Here is an 18,275-nt window from a genome sequence, read left to right as displayed (position 1 = left end):
TGGCAGAACTCTCATCAACATCCCCAGCCTAACACCTAGCTCTTGAGCTGCACAACATACCCTGAGAGAGCAAACACACACACATCCCACATCTGTCCATACGATGCGGTCACTAGCTACCTCTTCTTTTAAAGCAGCTTGAACGTGAATGTGGTTACACGAAGACCACCAGGAATCACACAAAGAGCCTGGAGGAGAGCTGGTACAGAAGTGGGTAATGCCCCATCAGTACTTCAGTCTTGGGAACTCAACTTGCTCCCTTTTGATGAAACATAACTTCTGACCCCAAGGTAAACATATTGTAATCTGCCCTACTACATCTGTCCTGGTGCATTAATATTTGACATAAATCCTAAAGGAAGCTCTGTTCTTTATTACTGATTTGTCAGAGGTGGATGGATAGGAAGGGTTGTGGGTAATATGGAAATGGCACAGGCAGAGGATCCCTTCTGGGAGCCTGATTATTGAAAATCAGCTGCTATTTACACAGTTAATGCCATTCACTTCTTGCACCTGCTCAATCATTCATTTCCCAGTGCAAGCCAGCTTTGCCCTGCTGCAAAGTCAGGGAATTTAAGGGAGTTACACCTTCAGGCTTTCTCTTTCTCTCCAATGATTACAGAGTTCAGCTTATAAAACTCCCACTTGTACATTTCCAGCCCTTCATCTTCCTTTTCTGTTCATTCTTTTTCTACTTATTTATATGTATATATACTTTTCCAAGTATTTATGTTTCTGATAATGAATCCAAAAGCTCTCTCTTTCTAACTCTTGTTGGGCTCCCAGCTTGTTCCTGCACCACACAAAATCCATTTGATTTTGTAATCTGAAAAACAAGAAATTCAGCTAGCTTCCCAACTTACATTAGTTTTTGTTCATATTATGTTCAGTCTTGGAGAGAGGCTCCATACCCTACATCCAGGGACATCCTGTTCTTTATGATATCCCTACAAATGTAAATTCTGTGCTGATGTCCCTGGCAAACACACTTTTATAGCAGACTCTACTTTTAATTTTGGTTAAAAAAAAAAACCACAAAAAAACTCAACACCAGAACAAACCACAAAGGACTACGCAGCTGACCCATCTTCCCACTTTTGCTCCCATCACCTTTCTTGATAATGAAGTTCTGTAGAGAAGCCTCAGGCTACCAAGTAGCCGGGAAGGAGGGAGAGAGCTGTAGTCCTATAGTTTTATTTATTAGTGCTAAAGGATGTACCAGCTGTGAGATTATGGGAGGTGCAATTGCAGATCTGAGCACCTGAAAAACCTATCAGCAAGGGTTAATTAATAGAAAAGTGAAGGCTTCTGGTTTTTGCATAGTTTTTTCTGTTATCATGAGAAGGGCTCCCATATAATGGAAAAATCCACGCATCCTCCTAGCAGATAAAGCATTTGCAATACTAACCTGTTAGCTGAGTTTGCTTCCATGGTGGTGGTGAGGTGTCATTCATTGTAGAGTATCCATCTTCTTGTTGTCTTGCTTAAATATGAACTGAATGAACTCCCCCCATCTGCCAAAGTCTTGTCTTTGATTACAGAAAGACAACAGCAGGAGAAGATCAAGGTCAAGTAAAGCAGATAAACATATGATTAACTCTAAGCAGATAATGACTCACCTGTCTTCAGTGGGAACAGCCTTGTACTAATGTGTCTGATTGAACCAGGGTTGGAGGAATAAACCAGATTAAAGGGAATGACAATGCAAAATTCAAAAGTAATAAAAAGCTTAAAGATGAAAACAAAACAGTCCGTGACCTCTCTTTTTTTTCCCCATCTGAAGAAACAACAGCCAGTATGCTCCTGAAACCAGCACATGTCAAGTCAGACACTGGAAAGGAATTGAGAGGATTATTTCACAATTTTATTGCACAACTGAAAATTAACCTTTTTTTAAATATTTACAAGCCATTTATTTTGCACACACAATCTAAACAGCATTTTCCCCGATAAAATTGTCACCTAGAAAACTTACACACGGACTGAAGCATACATGTAAACTAAGTGGTTTGTGTTAAATGCAAGTTGCCTCAGTCTAACCCTGGAGGGGGAGGCGCTTGGGAGATGGGGCAGCAGAAGGAAAGACATATTTTTACTTTCCTGAAATGTTACTTAAGGATCTTTCCCCAACTGAGGGAAAGAAACAAAAGTGTTCAGTATTAGTTCAAGCAGAAGGCCAGCCAGTCAGGTAATGTACTGACAGGGTGGTGAGTTCAAGATTCAAAACCCTTCAGTGCCACAAGCCTTGCAAGAAAATGACAAGCCTTGTTTCATACATGGTTCATCTTAAAGGTTGTGATATCCCAATTTTCCCCTGGAGAATGTAGAATCACCTTGGTCATGACAGAAAAGGAATGAGGTTGGACTCGTAAGAAGAAACACGTGAAAGGCTGGGGGTTCTTTTCCTTCTTTCTCACGGATTTCTTACCTGCAATTTTGGAAAAGTGCTGGCTGACACATTGCAAATGCTGCCACTGCTCTCGGCAGAGCTACACAGTGATAATACAGTGCAACAAATGTTGCATAACTTGACCAGCAATGCCGGGGGTAATATTTTAACCATCATTATGAAGCCCACAGCTTTGTGCTGAAAACAAGTGCTTTCCTGGCGGTTAGCACAAGCTGTCTGTCACAACATGTATCACGATCTCTGGAGTCCACAAATCACCCCCCTCCCATGGCTGATCTGCCCACACGTTTTCCATCATATAGATTGTTGTTTTCAAGTTTGTCTGCTAATATTGGGTATATGGCCTTGTAGCACTTACTGCTTAGCTTCCAGGGGATTTTGACACCTGCAATCTTAAATGAGTAGGTGGTAAGCTCTAAGACTGATGCTCACTGGTCCAGATTTGTCCCATGTTACTTTGGACGGGTGTACACCTGAGCCACCTGCATGGAGACCATCAGCACTGTAGTGCTAGCACTAGCACCTTTTCTGCTAGTCAGAGAGCAAAGGGTGATGTAGGGCTTAGGTGAACAGGAATGCCCTCTGCAGAAGTCCTGCCCACTCCATTGACTATCAAAGGAAACTAAGGGGACCAACTCCAACACAGTGGGGTTCCAACAGCTGCCAAGTTGCATAGGATGAATCTGGGCCTGAATGCTTCCAGCTGGGCACCTAAAAACCTAGGGATTCTGGCATTGCAAGGTACATTTGGTGTTTAGATCACTTTGGTGCTACCTTTCTTCAGGTTTTGGACCCTCTGCTGTAGGGTGGAGAAACAGTGTAAGTGATGCCAACATGACCTATAGCGAGTTTGGAAGGAAAGGGAGTGTTTATAGACTTGTTATGCTAGTTAGTGCTTGCCCATTGGAAACCATGCTAACAGGAGATGGCTTTGTGAAAGGCAATTCAAATGTATAGGAAAAGCAAAACCTATGGCCTCAGACCAAATGATCTATGTCTAGTCTTCTAAAGTCATTGTTTCTTCCAGAGCCACACACAGTCACCATCGCCATCTTACACATGGCTACCAAGTTGTAGTAATGTGTCAGGTCCTAAGCAACCTGATCTTGTTTTGGCGTTAACTATTAAAGGCCTAAGTCTCTCTCTCTCTCTCCTCTCCCCCAGCAGCCCAAGTATTTGTTTTTCTCTTATTTTTAAAATGAATTCTTGCTGGTTTAAGGGAGCCGGCAACAGAGAGATGTCTTTTTCTATGTAATAGTCATAACCAGACCTCAACACTGTGGGAGGTGTCTATACTGCTGTTGAAATACCTGCCAACACCTACCTAAGGCTGGTATAAACAGAGATTTAGGTGTGCAGGAGATTGGGAATGTGGAGAAAAAGGGCAAAACCCTAGAATGGGCTGGCTGAGGAAGGATCCTGAAATTGACCCCTACAAAAATTGTAGCCAGTTTGTAAATTGTAGAAACTTGTGCTAAAACTTACGGTTTGAGTAGGTTACTTATCTTTATAAATGCTGCTGATTTCATCCCCATTGGATTACTTGCAATGACTCTCTTCCTCTCAAAACAGTATTTTTCTGGAAGATATACGGGTGTAGTGGACAGAAAAGTTCGAACAATATGAATATGTTAAAAATAAAACAAAACATAGTGATCCCATTCTTACAGCTTCAAATTGCTGAATTTTTCTCTCAGGTGTAGGCTTGAAGATTAAAATTGGAAAAAAACCCTGCAGAATAAATTTGTGTGGTGGCCCAGGTGCCATGCCAGAAACATAGTGTGTTGATACTGCTTTAGTAATGAACGCACGCAGTGGTATAGCACAAGCCAGTGGTCTTTCATACTTACTGGAAGAGACATTGCTAAGATAGAAATAAACCCTGTGGTAGCACAAAACAAAGAAAATCCTCCGGGCTCTGTACTAAAGTGGTGCTGAGAACATCTCAATGACCCCTCAGTTCTATTCTTCACACCAGACAATGCTGGGGTGCAGCAAGTGGGGAAGAAAGCTGTATCAGCCTAAGAAAATAAAGAAGTTCTGCAAACTGTTAGTTTCACGTATGAAAATGGAAATGAAAGCAAGAAAAATCATAAAATACTTGGGTCTTGGGTGATCTGACTCAGAGAGTTGTTTTTATTACATGCACTTGTTTTGTTCTATGAAGTGTAACCAGAAAGAACATGACAGTGTCTGTGTTCTCTGCTTTCATGACAAAAGCTGGCAGGTTAACCTAGTGGATATTTTGCATTGATGAATCTCCATGAATGTTAATCCTTGTGGGGCCTTACAGAACTCATTGCTTTTTTTGGATTGCCCTTGCTGTTCTTTGAATAAACCCTAACAGTGAAAAGTAAAAGATGTAAACTCTCCATGAGCCATGTGAACCCGATGGACAGAAAACATCATTTTGTTCATCTGTCTGTTCTGTTATCAACACAGACAGCAGAAGCTTACTGCTCAGCCTGAACACCGGCCAAATGGATTAATTGGTGCTAACATAATTAGTAAACACTGGGCAAGGTGTCGAGGGAAAATATGCACATCTCTTGTTCTCGTTCTGAACCAGCAAACTGCTGAGTCCCATCTCTACCTAACCCCAAGGGACCTCTGTCACTCACGGCGAGTATACATCTAAAATGCAGAAAAGCTCAGCGAAGTCTATCAGAAGAATAGTTTTCATACTGAACTCAATATTGCCATCTAAAAAACTCAAAGCAGGCAGCAGTGCACCTTCCTTCCTGCTGCTGGTGGTTAGTTCCGACTGGATGAAGAGTTCATGGATCAATCAGCATTGGATAGTTTTTCCTTTCCTTATAGCATTGCTGGAGAGCACCGCTGGAACAACAGATCCACAGGCAGATCAAAAGAAGAAATTCTGCGAACCTTGCTAACTCCAGTTTTGCCCCAACCATTGACCCCAGTGCTGGCAATTTAAAACAGGCTGGGTAGTCAGACTCCTACTGTTACCAAGCTGCTATTATCTTTTTTATTTTCTTCTTTTCTTATGAGCACCAAAAGAGCAATGCGAGAATCCAAACAACTGAAACAAATTCAACATCTTTGAGCTGAGAATGGTTTAATCTCAGTGCTGACTTCCATGAATTTTACAACCCACAGAATTTACTACAGGTGGGCCACATTGGCCAGTGTTGGATAAGAAATGCCACAGATCCAGAATGAGCTTAGTCCAACCCACAGATCCTACAAACAGATCTTCTGATGGACCTCAGAATGCTTTTGCCTTTCTCATTCCTCTGGAAATTTGGCTACTTAAAACAAACGCCTCATGCCCCCCCAATTATTTACTCCATCTATTCACTGCTTTCCTGACAGACTGTGCCGATAGCCTTTAGAGTGCTCCCAAAGTGGGCGCAGACATGCTTGGACAGAGCTGGGATTCATCACTCTTGCATGTTCAGCTGTTAGCATTCATAGGTTGGGGGTGAGTGTTACAAGGCCTCCGAGTGTGTAATTTCCATCAGCTCCGTAGGATCCCTCCACACAAGAAAAGCCTGTAGAACATAACTGCAGGCATTCTGCTCAGAAAGTCTGAGAGCACGGGGGATAATTGATTTTCCTAAATCACAGTTTAAACCTATCCTTTGGAAAAAAAGAAAAAAAAAGGTCTGGCTTTGCTCAGAATCAAGGCAGCTATCATATTATGAAAAGCTTGATGAGAGCAAAAGTAAAAAGAAGTATCACCCAGCTGCTTCATTCCCTGAGTACCATCCACTCTGTGCATAGAATGAAAGAGGAGTCCTCTAAAATAAAACCCAGTGAATGATTGTGTAGAGATTATGTCCTATTACATATGTACCAGGGGACAGAAAGAAGTTGCATGAGCAAATCACCAGCTCCACCAGCAACTTGAAATTTCATATCTTCTAACTTTCACATGATTGATTTTGCAGCCTTAGCAGGGGTCTTGTGATATAATGGTTAATGTTGAAAATTCACACGTCCATTGTCTGAGAATTATGCTACCATAATACTGAGGAATAGGCTTAGCTTGGCTTGAATTACTTGGCCTCACGTATCTGGGGACCTCTTCTCGAATACATTTGGTGAGAGTGATGTCTACACGCCTGATCGGAGAATTACCCCCGGGTCAGAACTATTTCTTTTGGATTGAAATCTTGTATCTCATGGCAATGGACCATGGAGCTCAAATGAAGCTTTTGTCACCTGCACAGTGACTTTCCATGAATCCATGTTGCAGAGGTTTAGGACATTTTAACCCTACAGAAACAGTGATCACCCGCGAGACAGGAAGCTGTTCTCATCCTATGGGGGAAAACTATAGTACAGAAGGACTGGAAAGATACTAAGCTCTTAGCCTGGGTTTCAGATCTTTTGCATCCTGAAACCCTCGAAGAGCTAACACTTGCATTGCAGTACCCATTAACATGTCTGGACAAATACATTCATATGATTCATCACACAAATAAATATTTGGCTGGCTTTCTAATTCCCAGATTATTTTTTCAACTGGTAATAACAATTCTACTCTGCAAACATACCCCAAATCCCAAGTATTCGTAAGAGAAAAATGTTCCAGCCAACCGACACGTACATAGATCCTTTTGAAATTCTCAAGGACTTTGTGTCTTGTTTTGGGAATGTATAACTATTGATGAAAACAAATTCCTATAAAAGCAAAGTATTTCTAAATCCAGGTTTGTAAGCATTTCCTGAGCCATAATTTGCTGTGCAGAGCCAGAAGCTTTTCCAAACTTAATTTTATATTGTGAACCAAAGTAACAATCTTCAAACAATCCCCAATTCACCTAAGTATTTGGATGTAAATATACCATCTAAATATACATTATGAATTACTACTGTAAAAATGACTTCATTTAGCTATCAATGCTTCTGCATTTTCAATACTGCAGTGGAAATACTAGGTTATTGGCTGTCATTGTCTACTAGTGACTTATTTGTTCCAGTGTCACTTACTGGAGTTGCAGAAACTTAGCTGCTTTCTTTTCCCAAAATTGAAATATTTTTTGAGCTAACAATGATACATTCTCTTTTTTGCACTCCCACCACCTAATGTATTAGACCTTGTTGAAATTCATAAATAATGATGCTCACCGCACTTGCTGAGCTTGCTGTGTTTTCCTGTTGCTGCACTGAAACCTGAGGAACACCCATACAGTATCTGGCAGAGCAGGAAGGAATGTCCTGTGCAATGCCTAAGAGTAATATCTCTGCTGATTTGCCAGGACTCCCAGTGCTGCTGGTCATTAATCTTTCTCAGCCAAAACCAGATGGGGCTATTAGGCAGGCTGGAGTAATTGGGGAAACTGGCACAATGCAGAAGGAAATGCATTATCTTCTGGATAGAATTGCATGTAAAAATGAGAACATTAAAAATGTATTTTTCACATTTAATTGGACGATGTACGATTATACCTACCAGAAAATAATGTGCAATGTGTTTTGTGCAGGGCATTTATAAAACTGTTCAGCTGTGCTAGGGCCTTATTTTCCCCTGAGGAGAGAAACAGTAGCTACAATTCTGACAAGGTTTTTGTGCTTTTCCCTCTAACACAGGACTTACTCTGCTGCAACAGCTACTGCAAATAACACCACAAAGTGCCTCCGCTTGTCGGAGTAAAAGGCAAATGCAGTTTATGATTTACATACAAACCACATGAAGCCTACCAGGTAAAAAATCACTACTTTAGGAATAATGTGAGCATATCTGATATGCAGTCTAACAAAAGTGATGGAACTGCAGGTACAGCTGCTAATTCCTTTATGTCACTGAGTCCAAGATGATGATTACAAATAGAATAAAAATTGCAAATTATGAAGTGGAACCAGATTACTCACATAGGAAACTAGCAAGGCTGGAAGGAATTACTGAAAGTAGGATTTGGAAAAAAATCTGATAGATACTGTTTGCGATAAACAAAGACATTTTCTAGGTCTGCCAGGTAGGCAAATGGTAGATGACCCTTAGCCAGAAAATGCTAGGATGGAAACTACAGCTAAACATTTTAAGGTATATACTGTGACAACAGAGAGAAATCATGGAAACATATTAGAGGGTTACAATAAGACATTAAATAAAGGCAAGTGTTTTGCCCAAAACTTAAACTTGCAAAGCCTGTTATATCAAAGGGAGAAGCATGAAAACAAAAATAGGAGGATCGGGTGTCAGCCAGCACATTATTATTTGGAATAATAATTATGTCTGAAATGTGATGGGATGTCAGGATGTGCTGGGAAATACACAGTGCAGGCTCTGGTGCTGGAATGGGCTTAGGGGACTGGAAAGTTTGCAGTGGCTCACACGTGTCAATGTTTTGGAGTGGAGGGGGAAAAGGGAGACACAGAACATAATGTGTCAAGATAATACCCCAAATTAGAAGAACAAAAGAATTTTGTAGGATTTTATTTCTGATCCCTTGACTAGGAAGAGGTTAGCATTTAGGAAGGTTAAAGAGGAAAATACAACCCCCCCAACCTAGTAGGGTGATATTTGATATAAAAATCTAAAAAGAAAACCCCCTTTTTCCTTTTAAAGAAGAACCAGTGGCCCTAAATAAAGAGAAAAAAAGCCCTGAAATCCTCAGATTAAAAATGGAAAGGGCTTATAAATAGCCATGGAGTATGGTATTCCCTTAGATAAATGGAAGACAAGGACAAGGAAATGCTGGTATGACTAAATAGGAAATTTTAGAAGTTATTCAGGCCAAATAGGAAATCTTCAGGGAATGGAAATCACAACTTTGTAAAGCTGAAAGGAAGGTATGTAATAGCTAAGATGGAGTTTGAGCAAGCTAAGAGGGAATTTGAAGAGCAAATACTAGGAAGGTAAAACTGAGAATACACATTTCCTCAGTACACCAAAAGCAGAAAACCAGAGATAACCGGTAGGCCACCCCAAACAATAAGTAGAAGAAACAATTAAAGACAATAAGGACATTGCCAAGAATCTAAATGATTTATTTGCATCAGTCTTCACCAGAGAGGGTGCTGGAGTGATATCTAAATGAGAGACTCACACTTTCCAAATATCAAAGATAAGGAGAGATCATAGGCTGAAGACTCAAGAGAGAAGTTGGTGGAACAAATCAATAAATCAAAGGCATTAAGTCACCAGGTTTATCTGATATTTCTTGAAGACTTCAGGAGAAAACTGAGAATTAAGTAACAAAGTTGCTAGCAAATACCTACTACAGCAGAGGACTGGAAGACAGACGGTGTTATAACCGAACTGGGGATTTTTGGTGGTGGTGGTGGTGGTTTTTTCATGGTGTCGGAGGAGCCCTGGCAGTTACAGACAGATATATAATCCTAATTTGCTATCATGTAAATTGGCTGAAATGTGTTAAAAAAACCCAAGCCTCACACCTCCCAAATTATGCAGCGCATAGACAAACATGACATGACAGGTAGAAGTCAGTACAGTGTCTATAAGTGAAAAAAAAGGGGCTCTTTGAACCTACTACCGATCTTGGAGCTGGTTATACCAGCCCGCACACGTAAGCCTACCCAGGAGGTCCTATGACTCGCTGTGCAGACAGGCAAGTCGCAAATGATTACCTCCCTGCTCCCCCATCCACATCTCACGACCACCGAGGAAAGAATAACATTCATGTTGATAATGGCACATCCAAACAATGTACAGGTCCGTGCTACAGGTTATGCTGCTGCAGGGCAATCCAGTCCATCCTTGGGCAACATTGTTAAGCCAAGGAGAAGTGTATATCTGGAAATGAAAGTTTTTAATATATATGAAACATAATGGTGGCCACACTGAAGCTCTGACTGGAGATTTTATGTAGGTACAACCAGTGTTAGCCTCTCTTAGGATCAGCTTTTGATATCTTTCTGCACATTAGCTAATCAACAGGACTCTGTGCTGCAGGGTTCTTCTCACTCTCAAAATGCACAGTGACCTGGACCCTTAATTGTGAGTAATATGGGACTTGGGGAGTTAAGATTTTGGTTTTGTTTTTTTTTAAATATACCTTAGCCAGGACTGAGCACTCATTTAACTTCTTCCCAGCTCTTCCCAGCTTTTTATGTAAATCTTTACATAAAGCCATTAAGAACAGAAGAAAAGCACTTTGGAAAATTATGCAGTGATGTATTCTTATGCAGCCAACACTCCCAGGGGAAAAAGTGAAAATTTCACATAGCCTCCCGCCCCTTTTTATTTCTTGTCAAAGATGTTGCCTTTTTTGGCTTTTCTTATATACACACAGCATGATGAACTGATATTTGTAGTTTAAATGTCTGGTTTAACCACGTGGTTTCCACCGTAACAGAAAGCTCTCACGAAATGTCAGGTTAGAAATAAAACCAAGCTCTAGAGGGATGAGGTGAGGAGGAAAGTAGAAGGTCCAGTGGCTGAAAAACAAAATGGAAAAAAAGTGAGCAGAACGCAACGTGGATCCATTTCCCAACTCAGGAAGTGGTATTGGTACACGTGGTTGTATGGGGATTTCGGGTAGGGAGACAGACGCATTTCTCACTGAGTTGTTTCTGCTTTCTCTATTAACATTGCAACAGAAATTACAAATAGCCCTGCAAGGGGTAGTGCATTAAACCTCATCTCTTCATCCCATGTAAACACAACATTAATACTGAAGAATAAAGAAAATGGTAAAAAGTCCAGTGTCTTGTTTTCTGCATTTTGCTTAAGTTTCCTATCCGCCCTCCAGCATACTCCTGTGTGTACCGAAGTTGTGAACTTGACCAGCCCGCGTTCAAGCAAACACTCACACTCAGATTCCCAACACATTCTTTTCTCCCCCTCGAATGGGGAGTTTATTCCTAACAGTTCTGCTCCTTTTAATTATAAACTCCTTTAACGAAGTAGTTCTGAGACCTTGCAGCAGGCAGCAGGAGAGCACCAAGGCCACTAGTTGCCATGTTTATAATCCCTGTTCAGCAAAGAAGTCCACTTAAAGCCCAAGGCCCAATGCCTTCACGGACAGCCATGCACTGAAATGAGCCTACAAATCAATATCCCCCCGCACAACGTGCCTTATAGGCAAAATCCAATTCTTGCCTAAAAAAGATAAAGAGTTACAGCCAGGCCCTTTATTTTACGAGACACACACGAACGAGTTGCTCTGGTGAAAACAGACCTTACACTGACAAATTTTGTTTACTTTCTGGCAGAGCTACTGATCTTCTTTACTGGACCACCAGAACTGAAGATGGGAAAGAAACACAAGGGAGACATTTCCTTGGCGAGGAAAGGAGCAGCATTTAGGACTGGGGAAAAGGCAGAGTGGGGCATAGGGGATTTTCCTGATAAAACAACTAATTTGAGAATAAAAGACCAACCGATATCATGTGTACACCTAAACCAGTAACACACCTTCTCTGGAGTGCAGTATTGTATAAGCGTCCCCTTCATTTTCAAGGCTAATTCAGACCTTTGGCTCATCCTGCATTAACAAGGTCATCCATGTTAACAGGGCCCCTGTGAAAGTTCACAGGTGAAAGTTCCCTTTTAGAGTAGTGCAGATTTGAAATTCACAGGACAGCGACCCGAAGATCTTCCTTTACAGATAAAAAGCATGTCATATTATTAAATAGCAACATGAATATTCTGAAGGTCTGTCTTTGCTCTGCACTTAGGAGAGCAGTGTGCGTTCCCAGCCCCTGCCCAGTCCCCACCTCCGCAGCACGGCGGGCGCGTGGCCGGCTCCTCTCGCTGACACCTCACGAATGCTAAAGCTGAAAGGCCTGGGGTAGTTGGGGAAGGGACGAATGAGCATAGTCCGAAGACATGTCACTTCAAATTTCTACTGTTAGAACTGCCGGGTACGATATAAAAACAGAAAGTATTTCTCAGTTCGAAGTTTGAAGACCAGGCCCCAAACTTTGAGTGGCTCCTCCCTCCGGTGTCCCTGTTTCCCGCACACGGGCTCCATTGTGCTAGCTGTTGTTCTCTGCCGTGAGATATTTGAGGGCTGCGAAGCCGTAGTGGCGTGACATATCCTGCTGGAACTCCTCCTTCAGAGTCTTGAGACAGATGCGGTATTGCTTGTTGGAGCGAAACTTGGTGATGTCGAAGCTGGGGGCGTGCGGCATGTGGATCATGTAGGCGTTGGGCAGCACCGTGAACTCGTACTCCTGGGGGAGAAAGACACCATCTGTGAGGGTGTTCCCGAGCCCTCTTGCAATGCATCTCTCTTGTACCTCCGCAGTCAAACATGCTCCATCATGTAACAGTGCAGTGTGGGTCTCAGAAAAAACAAACCCATACAGATACGCCAAATAAGCCTTCTTTTTTTAAAGTTGCTTTTTCTTGGTTTTATGGAACATCTACTTTCTCTTTTAAAATGTTTTTCTCCATGTAAGCCAAATAATGGGGAAACAGTACAAAAGGCATGTCTGAAGCCATGTCTGCAGCATGGGTTTTGCAGTAGTGTGCTTGCAACCAACACAGCTGTGACTGCACACAGCATGAGTCTCAAGTGACCATGCAAAAGCATATTTTTGTCCCTACAATTTATCTTGTTTGGCATGCTGGAATAAACTAAATTTACAAAGGCATCCATTGCACTACATACGTTGCTTTGCCTGTATACTAAGATACTTACAGCGAGAAAGCTGTCTAAAACAATTTATAAACCTGAAATGAGGGGAGAATATGGTATCTTTTGTAGGTGACGTGTGAAAATGGACCTGCTAATTCCATATGCTTTGAGAAGGTTTTACGCAAATTAAGTTCCTCTTCACAAAGTATGAGATACTGTTTTAATTCCCCCTCTCCTCTAAAACTGCTTCACTAATTCTTTCTTTATATCTGACCTAGTTCTTTGACAATTTTTGTTGTTAAAAAATGATGGTTCATTTAAGTCTCAATTACTCCTGTTAGATATTTTCAATTTTTATAATTAAATATATGAGCATTAGAGCAAAGCTAGACAAAGACTGATTCTTAGACAAGCTGAAAGTTCACTACTGTAGGATGTGTAAGAACCAGGTATCTGCTCCTGCAAGGAACTGGGCAGAAAAGGGATGTGAACCTCAGTATTCTGTAGCCAAGCGAAGTACCCTAACCACTAGGACGCTACCACGTTTTTCATATGGAATTTCAAAAAGTCTGAGTTGTATGGGATGCAAATGACAAAGAAACTTCGAAGCCTCCACAGGCAAATTTCCTATTGTCCTCACACAGTTTCTACTTACAGCTGTTGCTGTATTGACTCATTAACCATCTCTGCATAAGACACTGGGCAGGAAAGGAACAGCCACAGAGCATGCTGGCTTTAAAAGAAATGGTGCACAGCTTCCTCTGGTTTGCAAAGTCCAGTCACTTGTAGATTTAGGGGTCTGTGCAGAGACACAGAGTATCTGCAGCACAGAGGCAGAGTACTCCAAAATATTTTATTAGGGAAAGAGATTTATGGGAGAGTACACACTTGTGCTAATAAACATGAGTGTTTCACCTATAAATCTTTCTTCATCTAACAAAATATGATCAACCCAGAAAAGACTGGAAGCTGCTGGGTTACGATGCTACCAGAAACCAAGTGTTTGAGCAACGTAGCCCAAAATGAAACCCAAACAAAATGGAAAAAAGTGAGGAGAATGCAATGTGGATCCATTTCCCAACTTGGGCAGTGGTATTGGTGAGCCCAAAGTGGAGCTAAGGCTGCAGTGCCTTCCCAGAGACACCTATGAAACAGTAGCGTGTGTTGGACAGCTAGGTGCAGATTTAGCTGTATGGCTGCTCCTTTCTCATTATGGGAATGCCTGTTCCCTGCCAGACAGTGCTAAAGTGGTAAATCTTTGTGCTAAATTACAGTGCTGTCATATATGGGAATGGACCCCTCTGAGCTTCTGTTTGGGGTGACAAATGTACAGCAAGAGCAAAATAATCTGATGCTCACAGGCAGAACTCATTTAGCTGGAAGAAGCTTAGAAGTAATGGGGAACCAAACGTAAAAACAAAGACTGGCATGATGGAGTGAGAAGAGCTGATAAACTACAAACTACAAAATATGTCTCTACGGGACCTTAAAACTAAGGGCTGAAGCTGCAGAGGAAGATGCATCCCCCTCATACAATCTTTTCTTTGTTCTCTGTTTGCATCTCAAGTCTGTAATCCTGCAGGTCAGGGACTGTCTGTGCTCTGCAGTGTGAACTGTTCAGCACAGAGGTGCTCCCATCCCTCCGAAAGGCCTTCAGGCACATAAAGCCTTCCAAAAACTTATGAGTCTGCTGCTAATCAGCCCCTTTGAAAGATGCTGCACCGGGGTCCTGGAAAAAGGATTGCTCACAGTCTAGTTCCACAGTCACTGGAAGAGCAGGGAAAAGCTTCCTAATGACCCGTCCCTACTAACTACATGGAAACATCTGTTGAGAAAGCAATGAACTTGCAGGAACCTCTGTCCCTACCTCACAGGTTATAAATTCTTTAGATGGAGACTATCATTATCTACGTATTTGTACAGCATCCAGCTTAGTGGACATCTGCATGCCCCCAGAATAATAATGACGATTATCTCCACGCTGTGTGCTGCTCTGAAGGACGGTAGTGGCACAGGCCCTTGGTAAGGAGTCTGAAATAGTTCTCTTGACAGATACTGCTATTGTGAGGAGCAGTGAAATAATTCAATTGAGAAGCTGCCCTGCCTGCTGATAATGAAGCCAGCCAAGCAGCTGGCAGCAACCTGATCTGTGGACACCCCGAAGCAGAGGAATGCCATAGGGGGAGGTAGCTGTGCGATCCCACGTCCCCTCCAGACTGATTTTCTGGGAGAACAGGCCAATACCCATATTGCTACAGATGAAAATGAAACTTCTTTTCAATGTGAGAATGTTTTTAAGGCTGGATGAGTAAGAAAAACAATTCCCCAGAGTTAGTTCCAGCCCAATGGCCATTTAAAATATCTGCGCTATGATCAACTTTTAAAAATGTTCCAATTTCCCATGTGTGAATCTATATACTGGGCAAATGTCTCTGAACAGAAGAGTTAAATCATGAGTGCTAGATGAGAGCTGCCAGTGGGAACATAAGCCTTGTTACCCACATTAACAAATAATAAATCATTACACTGGCACTCTCCACAACTGATGGTTAATTGAATAGTATTTGGAAAGTGCACTGGAAAATTAAAGAGCTATAGCAGAGCAAAATATTATTATTAATGATAATATAAGGGACAATTTTTTTTCTAATCTTCAATAATTTTTTATCAACATAAGTAGGTACAAATTTGTTGGGAATGCACTTCTGCAAACAGAGGGCAAGTGTTCGCCAGCCCAAGGTGACCGTGTGGTTTTGTAAGCAGAAATAGAAAATAACCCTCCCCTGTATGTGCCTGCACACAACTACACTGTAGCCCACACCCCAGAGACACAATCTCCCAGTAACTTGCTGCATGCCTTGTGCTGCTCTGCTTCACATAAGCTGGTAAGAGGTGGGCAGAGAAGGATCAGCTATATTCCAGATCCATAGCAGAAGCTAGCATAGGAGGATACAGATGGCCAAAAAGCATGGGTTTTGGTTAGCATGAAATACTAGTTCAAAAACTGGGACTGAAACAAAACTAAAAAAACCCCAAACAAACCCAAACTAAAAAGAAATGCCATGACTCAGACCCTGCTGATTAGCACAGTGGTTAGCTTCACATCCAAGAACAGCAGGGAGATGCAAACCCTGCCATTTCAGTGAGCAGCAGCACTGGGCTCCCACGGAGCCATAGTCGCTGCCAGCCTCTAAGATCTAGGTTGGTGGCAGGGACCTTGGCAGCTCTGAGAGCTCTAGTGCCAGTCTGGGACTCTCGAGCTTTCTCTGCATCCTTATTCTTATATATTCTGCCCAGCAGCTCCATCCCAAGTCACAGATCCAAGAGGCCGGTAGCCCAAGGATCAAGTACCTGGATCCTCTAGAGTCTGCTCCACAGCCAGAAACTTCAAGTTAATATCTTCATTAATATCTTCATCAATGACATAGACAGTGGGACTGAGTGCACCCTCAGCAAGTTTGCAGATGACACCAAGCTGAGTGGTGCAGTCGACACGCCAGAGGGACGGGATGCCATCCCGAGGAACCTGGACAAGCTCCAGAAGTGGGCCTGTGTGAACCTTATGAGGTTTAACAAGGCCAAGTGCAAGGTCCTGCCCCTGGGTCAGGGCAACCCCCAGTATCAATACAGTCTGGGGGATGAAGGGATTGAGAGCAGCCCTGCCGAGAAGGACTTGGGGGTGCTGGTGGGTGAAAAGCTGGACATGAGGCGACAACGTGTGCTCACAGCCCAGAAGGCCAGTCGTATCCTGGGCTGCATCAAAAGAAGCGTGGCCAGCAGGTCGAGGGAGGTGATTCTGCCCCTCTACTCTGCTCTGCTGAGACCCCACCTGGAGGACTGTGTCCAGCTCTGGAGCCCTCAGCATAAGAAAGACACGGACCTGTTGGAGCGGGTCCAGAGGAGGGCCACGAAAATGCTCAGGGGGATGGAACACCTCTCCTATGAAGAAAGGCTGAGAGAGTTGGGGTTGTTCAGTCTAGAGAAGAGAAGGCTTCGGGGAGACCTTCTTGCAGCCTATCAGTACTTAAAGGGGGCTTATAAAAAAGATGCCAGCAAACTTTTTAGCAGGGCCTGTTGCGACAGGACAAGGGGGAATGGCTTTAAACTAAAGGGGCGTAGATTTATACTAGATCTAAGGAAGAAATTTTTTACGCTGAGGGTGGTGAAACACTGGCACAGGTTGCCCAGAGAGGTGGTGGCTGCCCCATCCCTGGAAACATTCAAGGTCAGGTTGGACGGGGCTCTGAGCAACCTGATTTAGTTGAAGATGTCCCTGCCCATGGCAGGGGGGTTGGACTAGATGACCTTCAGAGGTGCCTTCCAACCCAAACTATTCTATGATTCTATGATTCTAACTTTGGAAATGTAAAGTCCTTGGCTTTGCAGAGATATGCTGTAAATCCAGGCCAGAAATTGAAGATGCTTGCCTTGGATTCAATTTAAGATTGCTTTTTGAATTCTAAATTAGCATTTGGGACTCACCAACCTCTGTTTAACTGAAAAACTTCCAGCCAGGTCTATAGATCCCCTAGTAGGTGATGAGACTGGCAACAAGTGCTGCAATGCTCAGGCGCACTGTTGGGTGGGAGGCGGGCACTGCAGGGATTGTGCCACTGCAAGACAACTTTCTCAGCACTGACAAATAAACTAACTCAGACTCAGTTCTTCTTTTAATGCTTTACAAGGACTAAACTGCATGTTCCCAACTCAGGAAGCACTCATTAAGGAGCTCAGTAAGGCCAGATGAGCACTTTGGTGATGCAAAGCCTGAAGCCTTTCTACAGAACACAGACTTTGTTTAACAACCCTGCTGCCAAGCCCCGGGTGAGATATGCAGGCGTCGTCACCTCACCTGTGCATCCAGTTCCATGATGTGAGCGACTTTGTTCCAGCCAAATCCAACAAACCGCCTGTCATACTCCGGGCAGTCCTTCCTCACAACAACGTATGGCTCAAAGTCTGCTTCCCACTCGACGCGGTAGGGGGTGGTGGCTGTTCGCCACTTGGCAAAGTTCGTTGGTGCATGCCCTTTCGTCCAGACATGATACCTTCAACAGACATAAATGGCACGGACGTGGGGAGGCAATTAGATAGAACACATCTTGGCGAGGCAACAAAATGTTACTTGTTAGATGAAATGCTCAAAAATAAGGACATTAGCTTATAGTTCACATCATAATTTTCAGGACATATTGGAGGCAATTTATAGGACTATTTCCAGCACGCTTCCCAGAGCCTCTATGTGCTCAATGCTTAAACACATCTAGTTGGTGAAGGATAGTGTGAAAACACTACCTAATGCTAATGTGAGAAACAATTACCAAGTATACAGACAGTTCATCTGCACT

At 42.7% G+C, this 18,275-nt stretch overlaps 1 protein-coding gene across 4 annotated transcripts in view; it reads right to left on the bottom strand.

Moving 5' to 3' along the window:
• Window positions 1-1,842: 1,842 nt before the first annotated feature.
• LARGE1 (LARGE xylosyl- and glucuronyltransferase 1) overlaps window positions 1,843-18,275 on the bottom strand; it is a 309,728-nt gene continuing 293,295 nt past the window's right edge. For 2 of the 4 annotated variants that reach the window (XM_076338872.1, XM_076338855.1), the window contains 2 exons: window positions 17,780-17,975; window positions 1,843-12,520 (listed from right to left, as the gene is read on the bottom strand). In XM_076338872.1, the coding sequence (XP_076194987.1) occupies window positions 12,323-12,520; window positions 17,780-17,975 (394 nt within the window). In that variant the 3' untranslated portion in view covers window positions 1,843-12,322. The remainder of the gene's footprint in view (window positions 12,521-17,779; window positions 17,976-18,275) is intronic. The other 2 variants (XR_012995432.1, XR_012995433.1) reach the window with 2 other exon arrangements.

Source organism: Aptenodytes patagonicus, chromosome 1, assembly GCF_965638725.1.
Source record: "Aptenodytes patagonicus chromosome 1, bAptPat1.pri.cur, whole genome shotgun sequence".
NCBI classification, from domain to species: domain Eukaryota; kingdom Metazoa; phylum Chordata; class Aves; order Sphenisciformes; family Spheniscidae; genus Aptenodytes; species Aptenodytes patagonicus.
The sequence above is the reverse complement of the archived record's forward strand: the minus strand, read 5'-3'. Positions and strand labels throughout refer to the sequence as shown.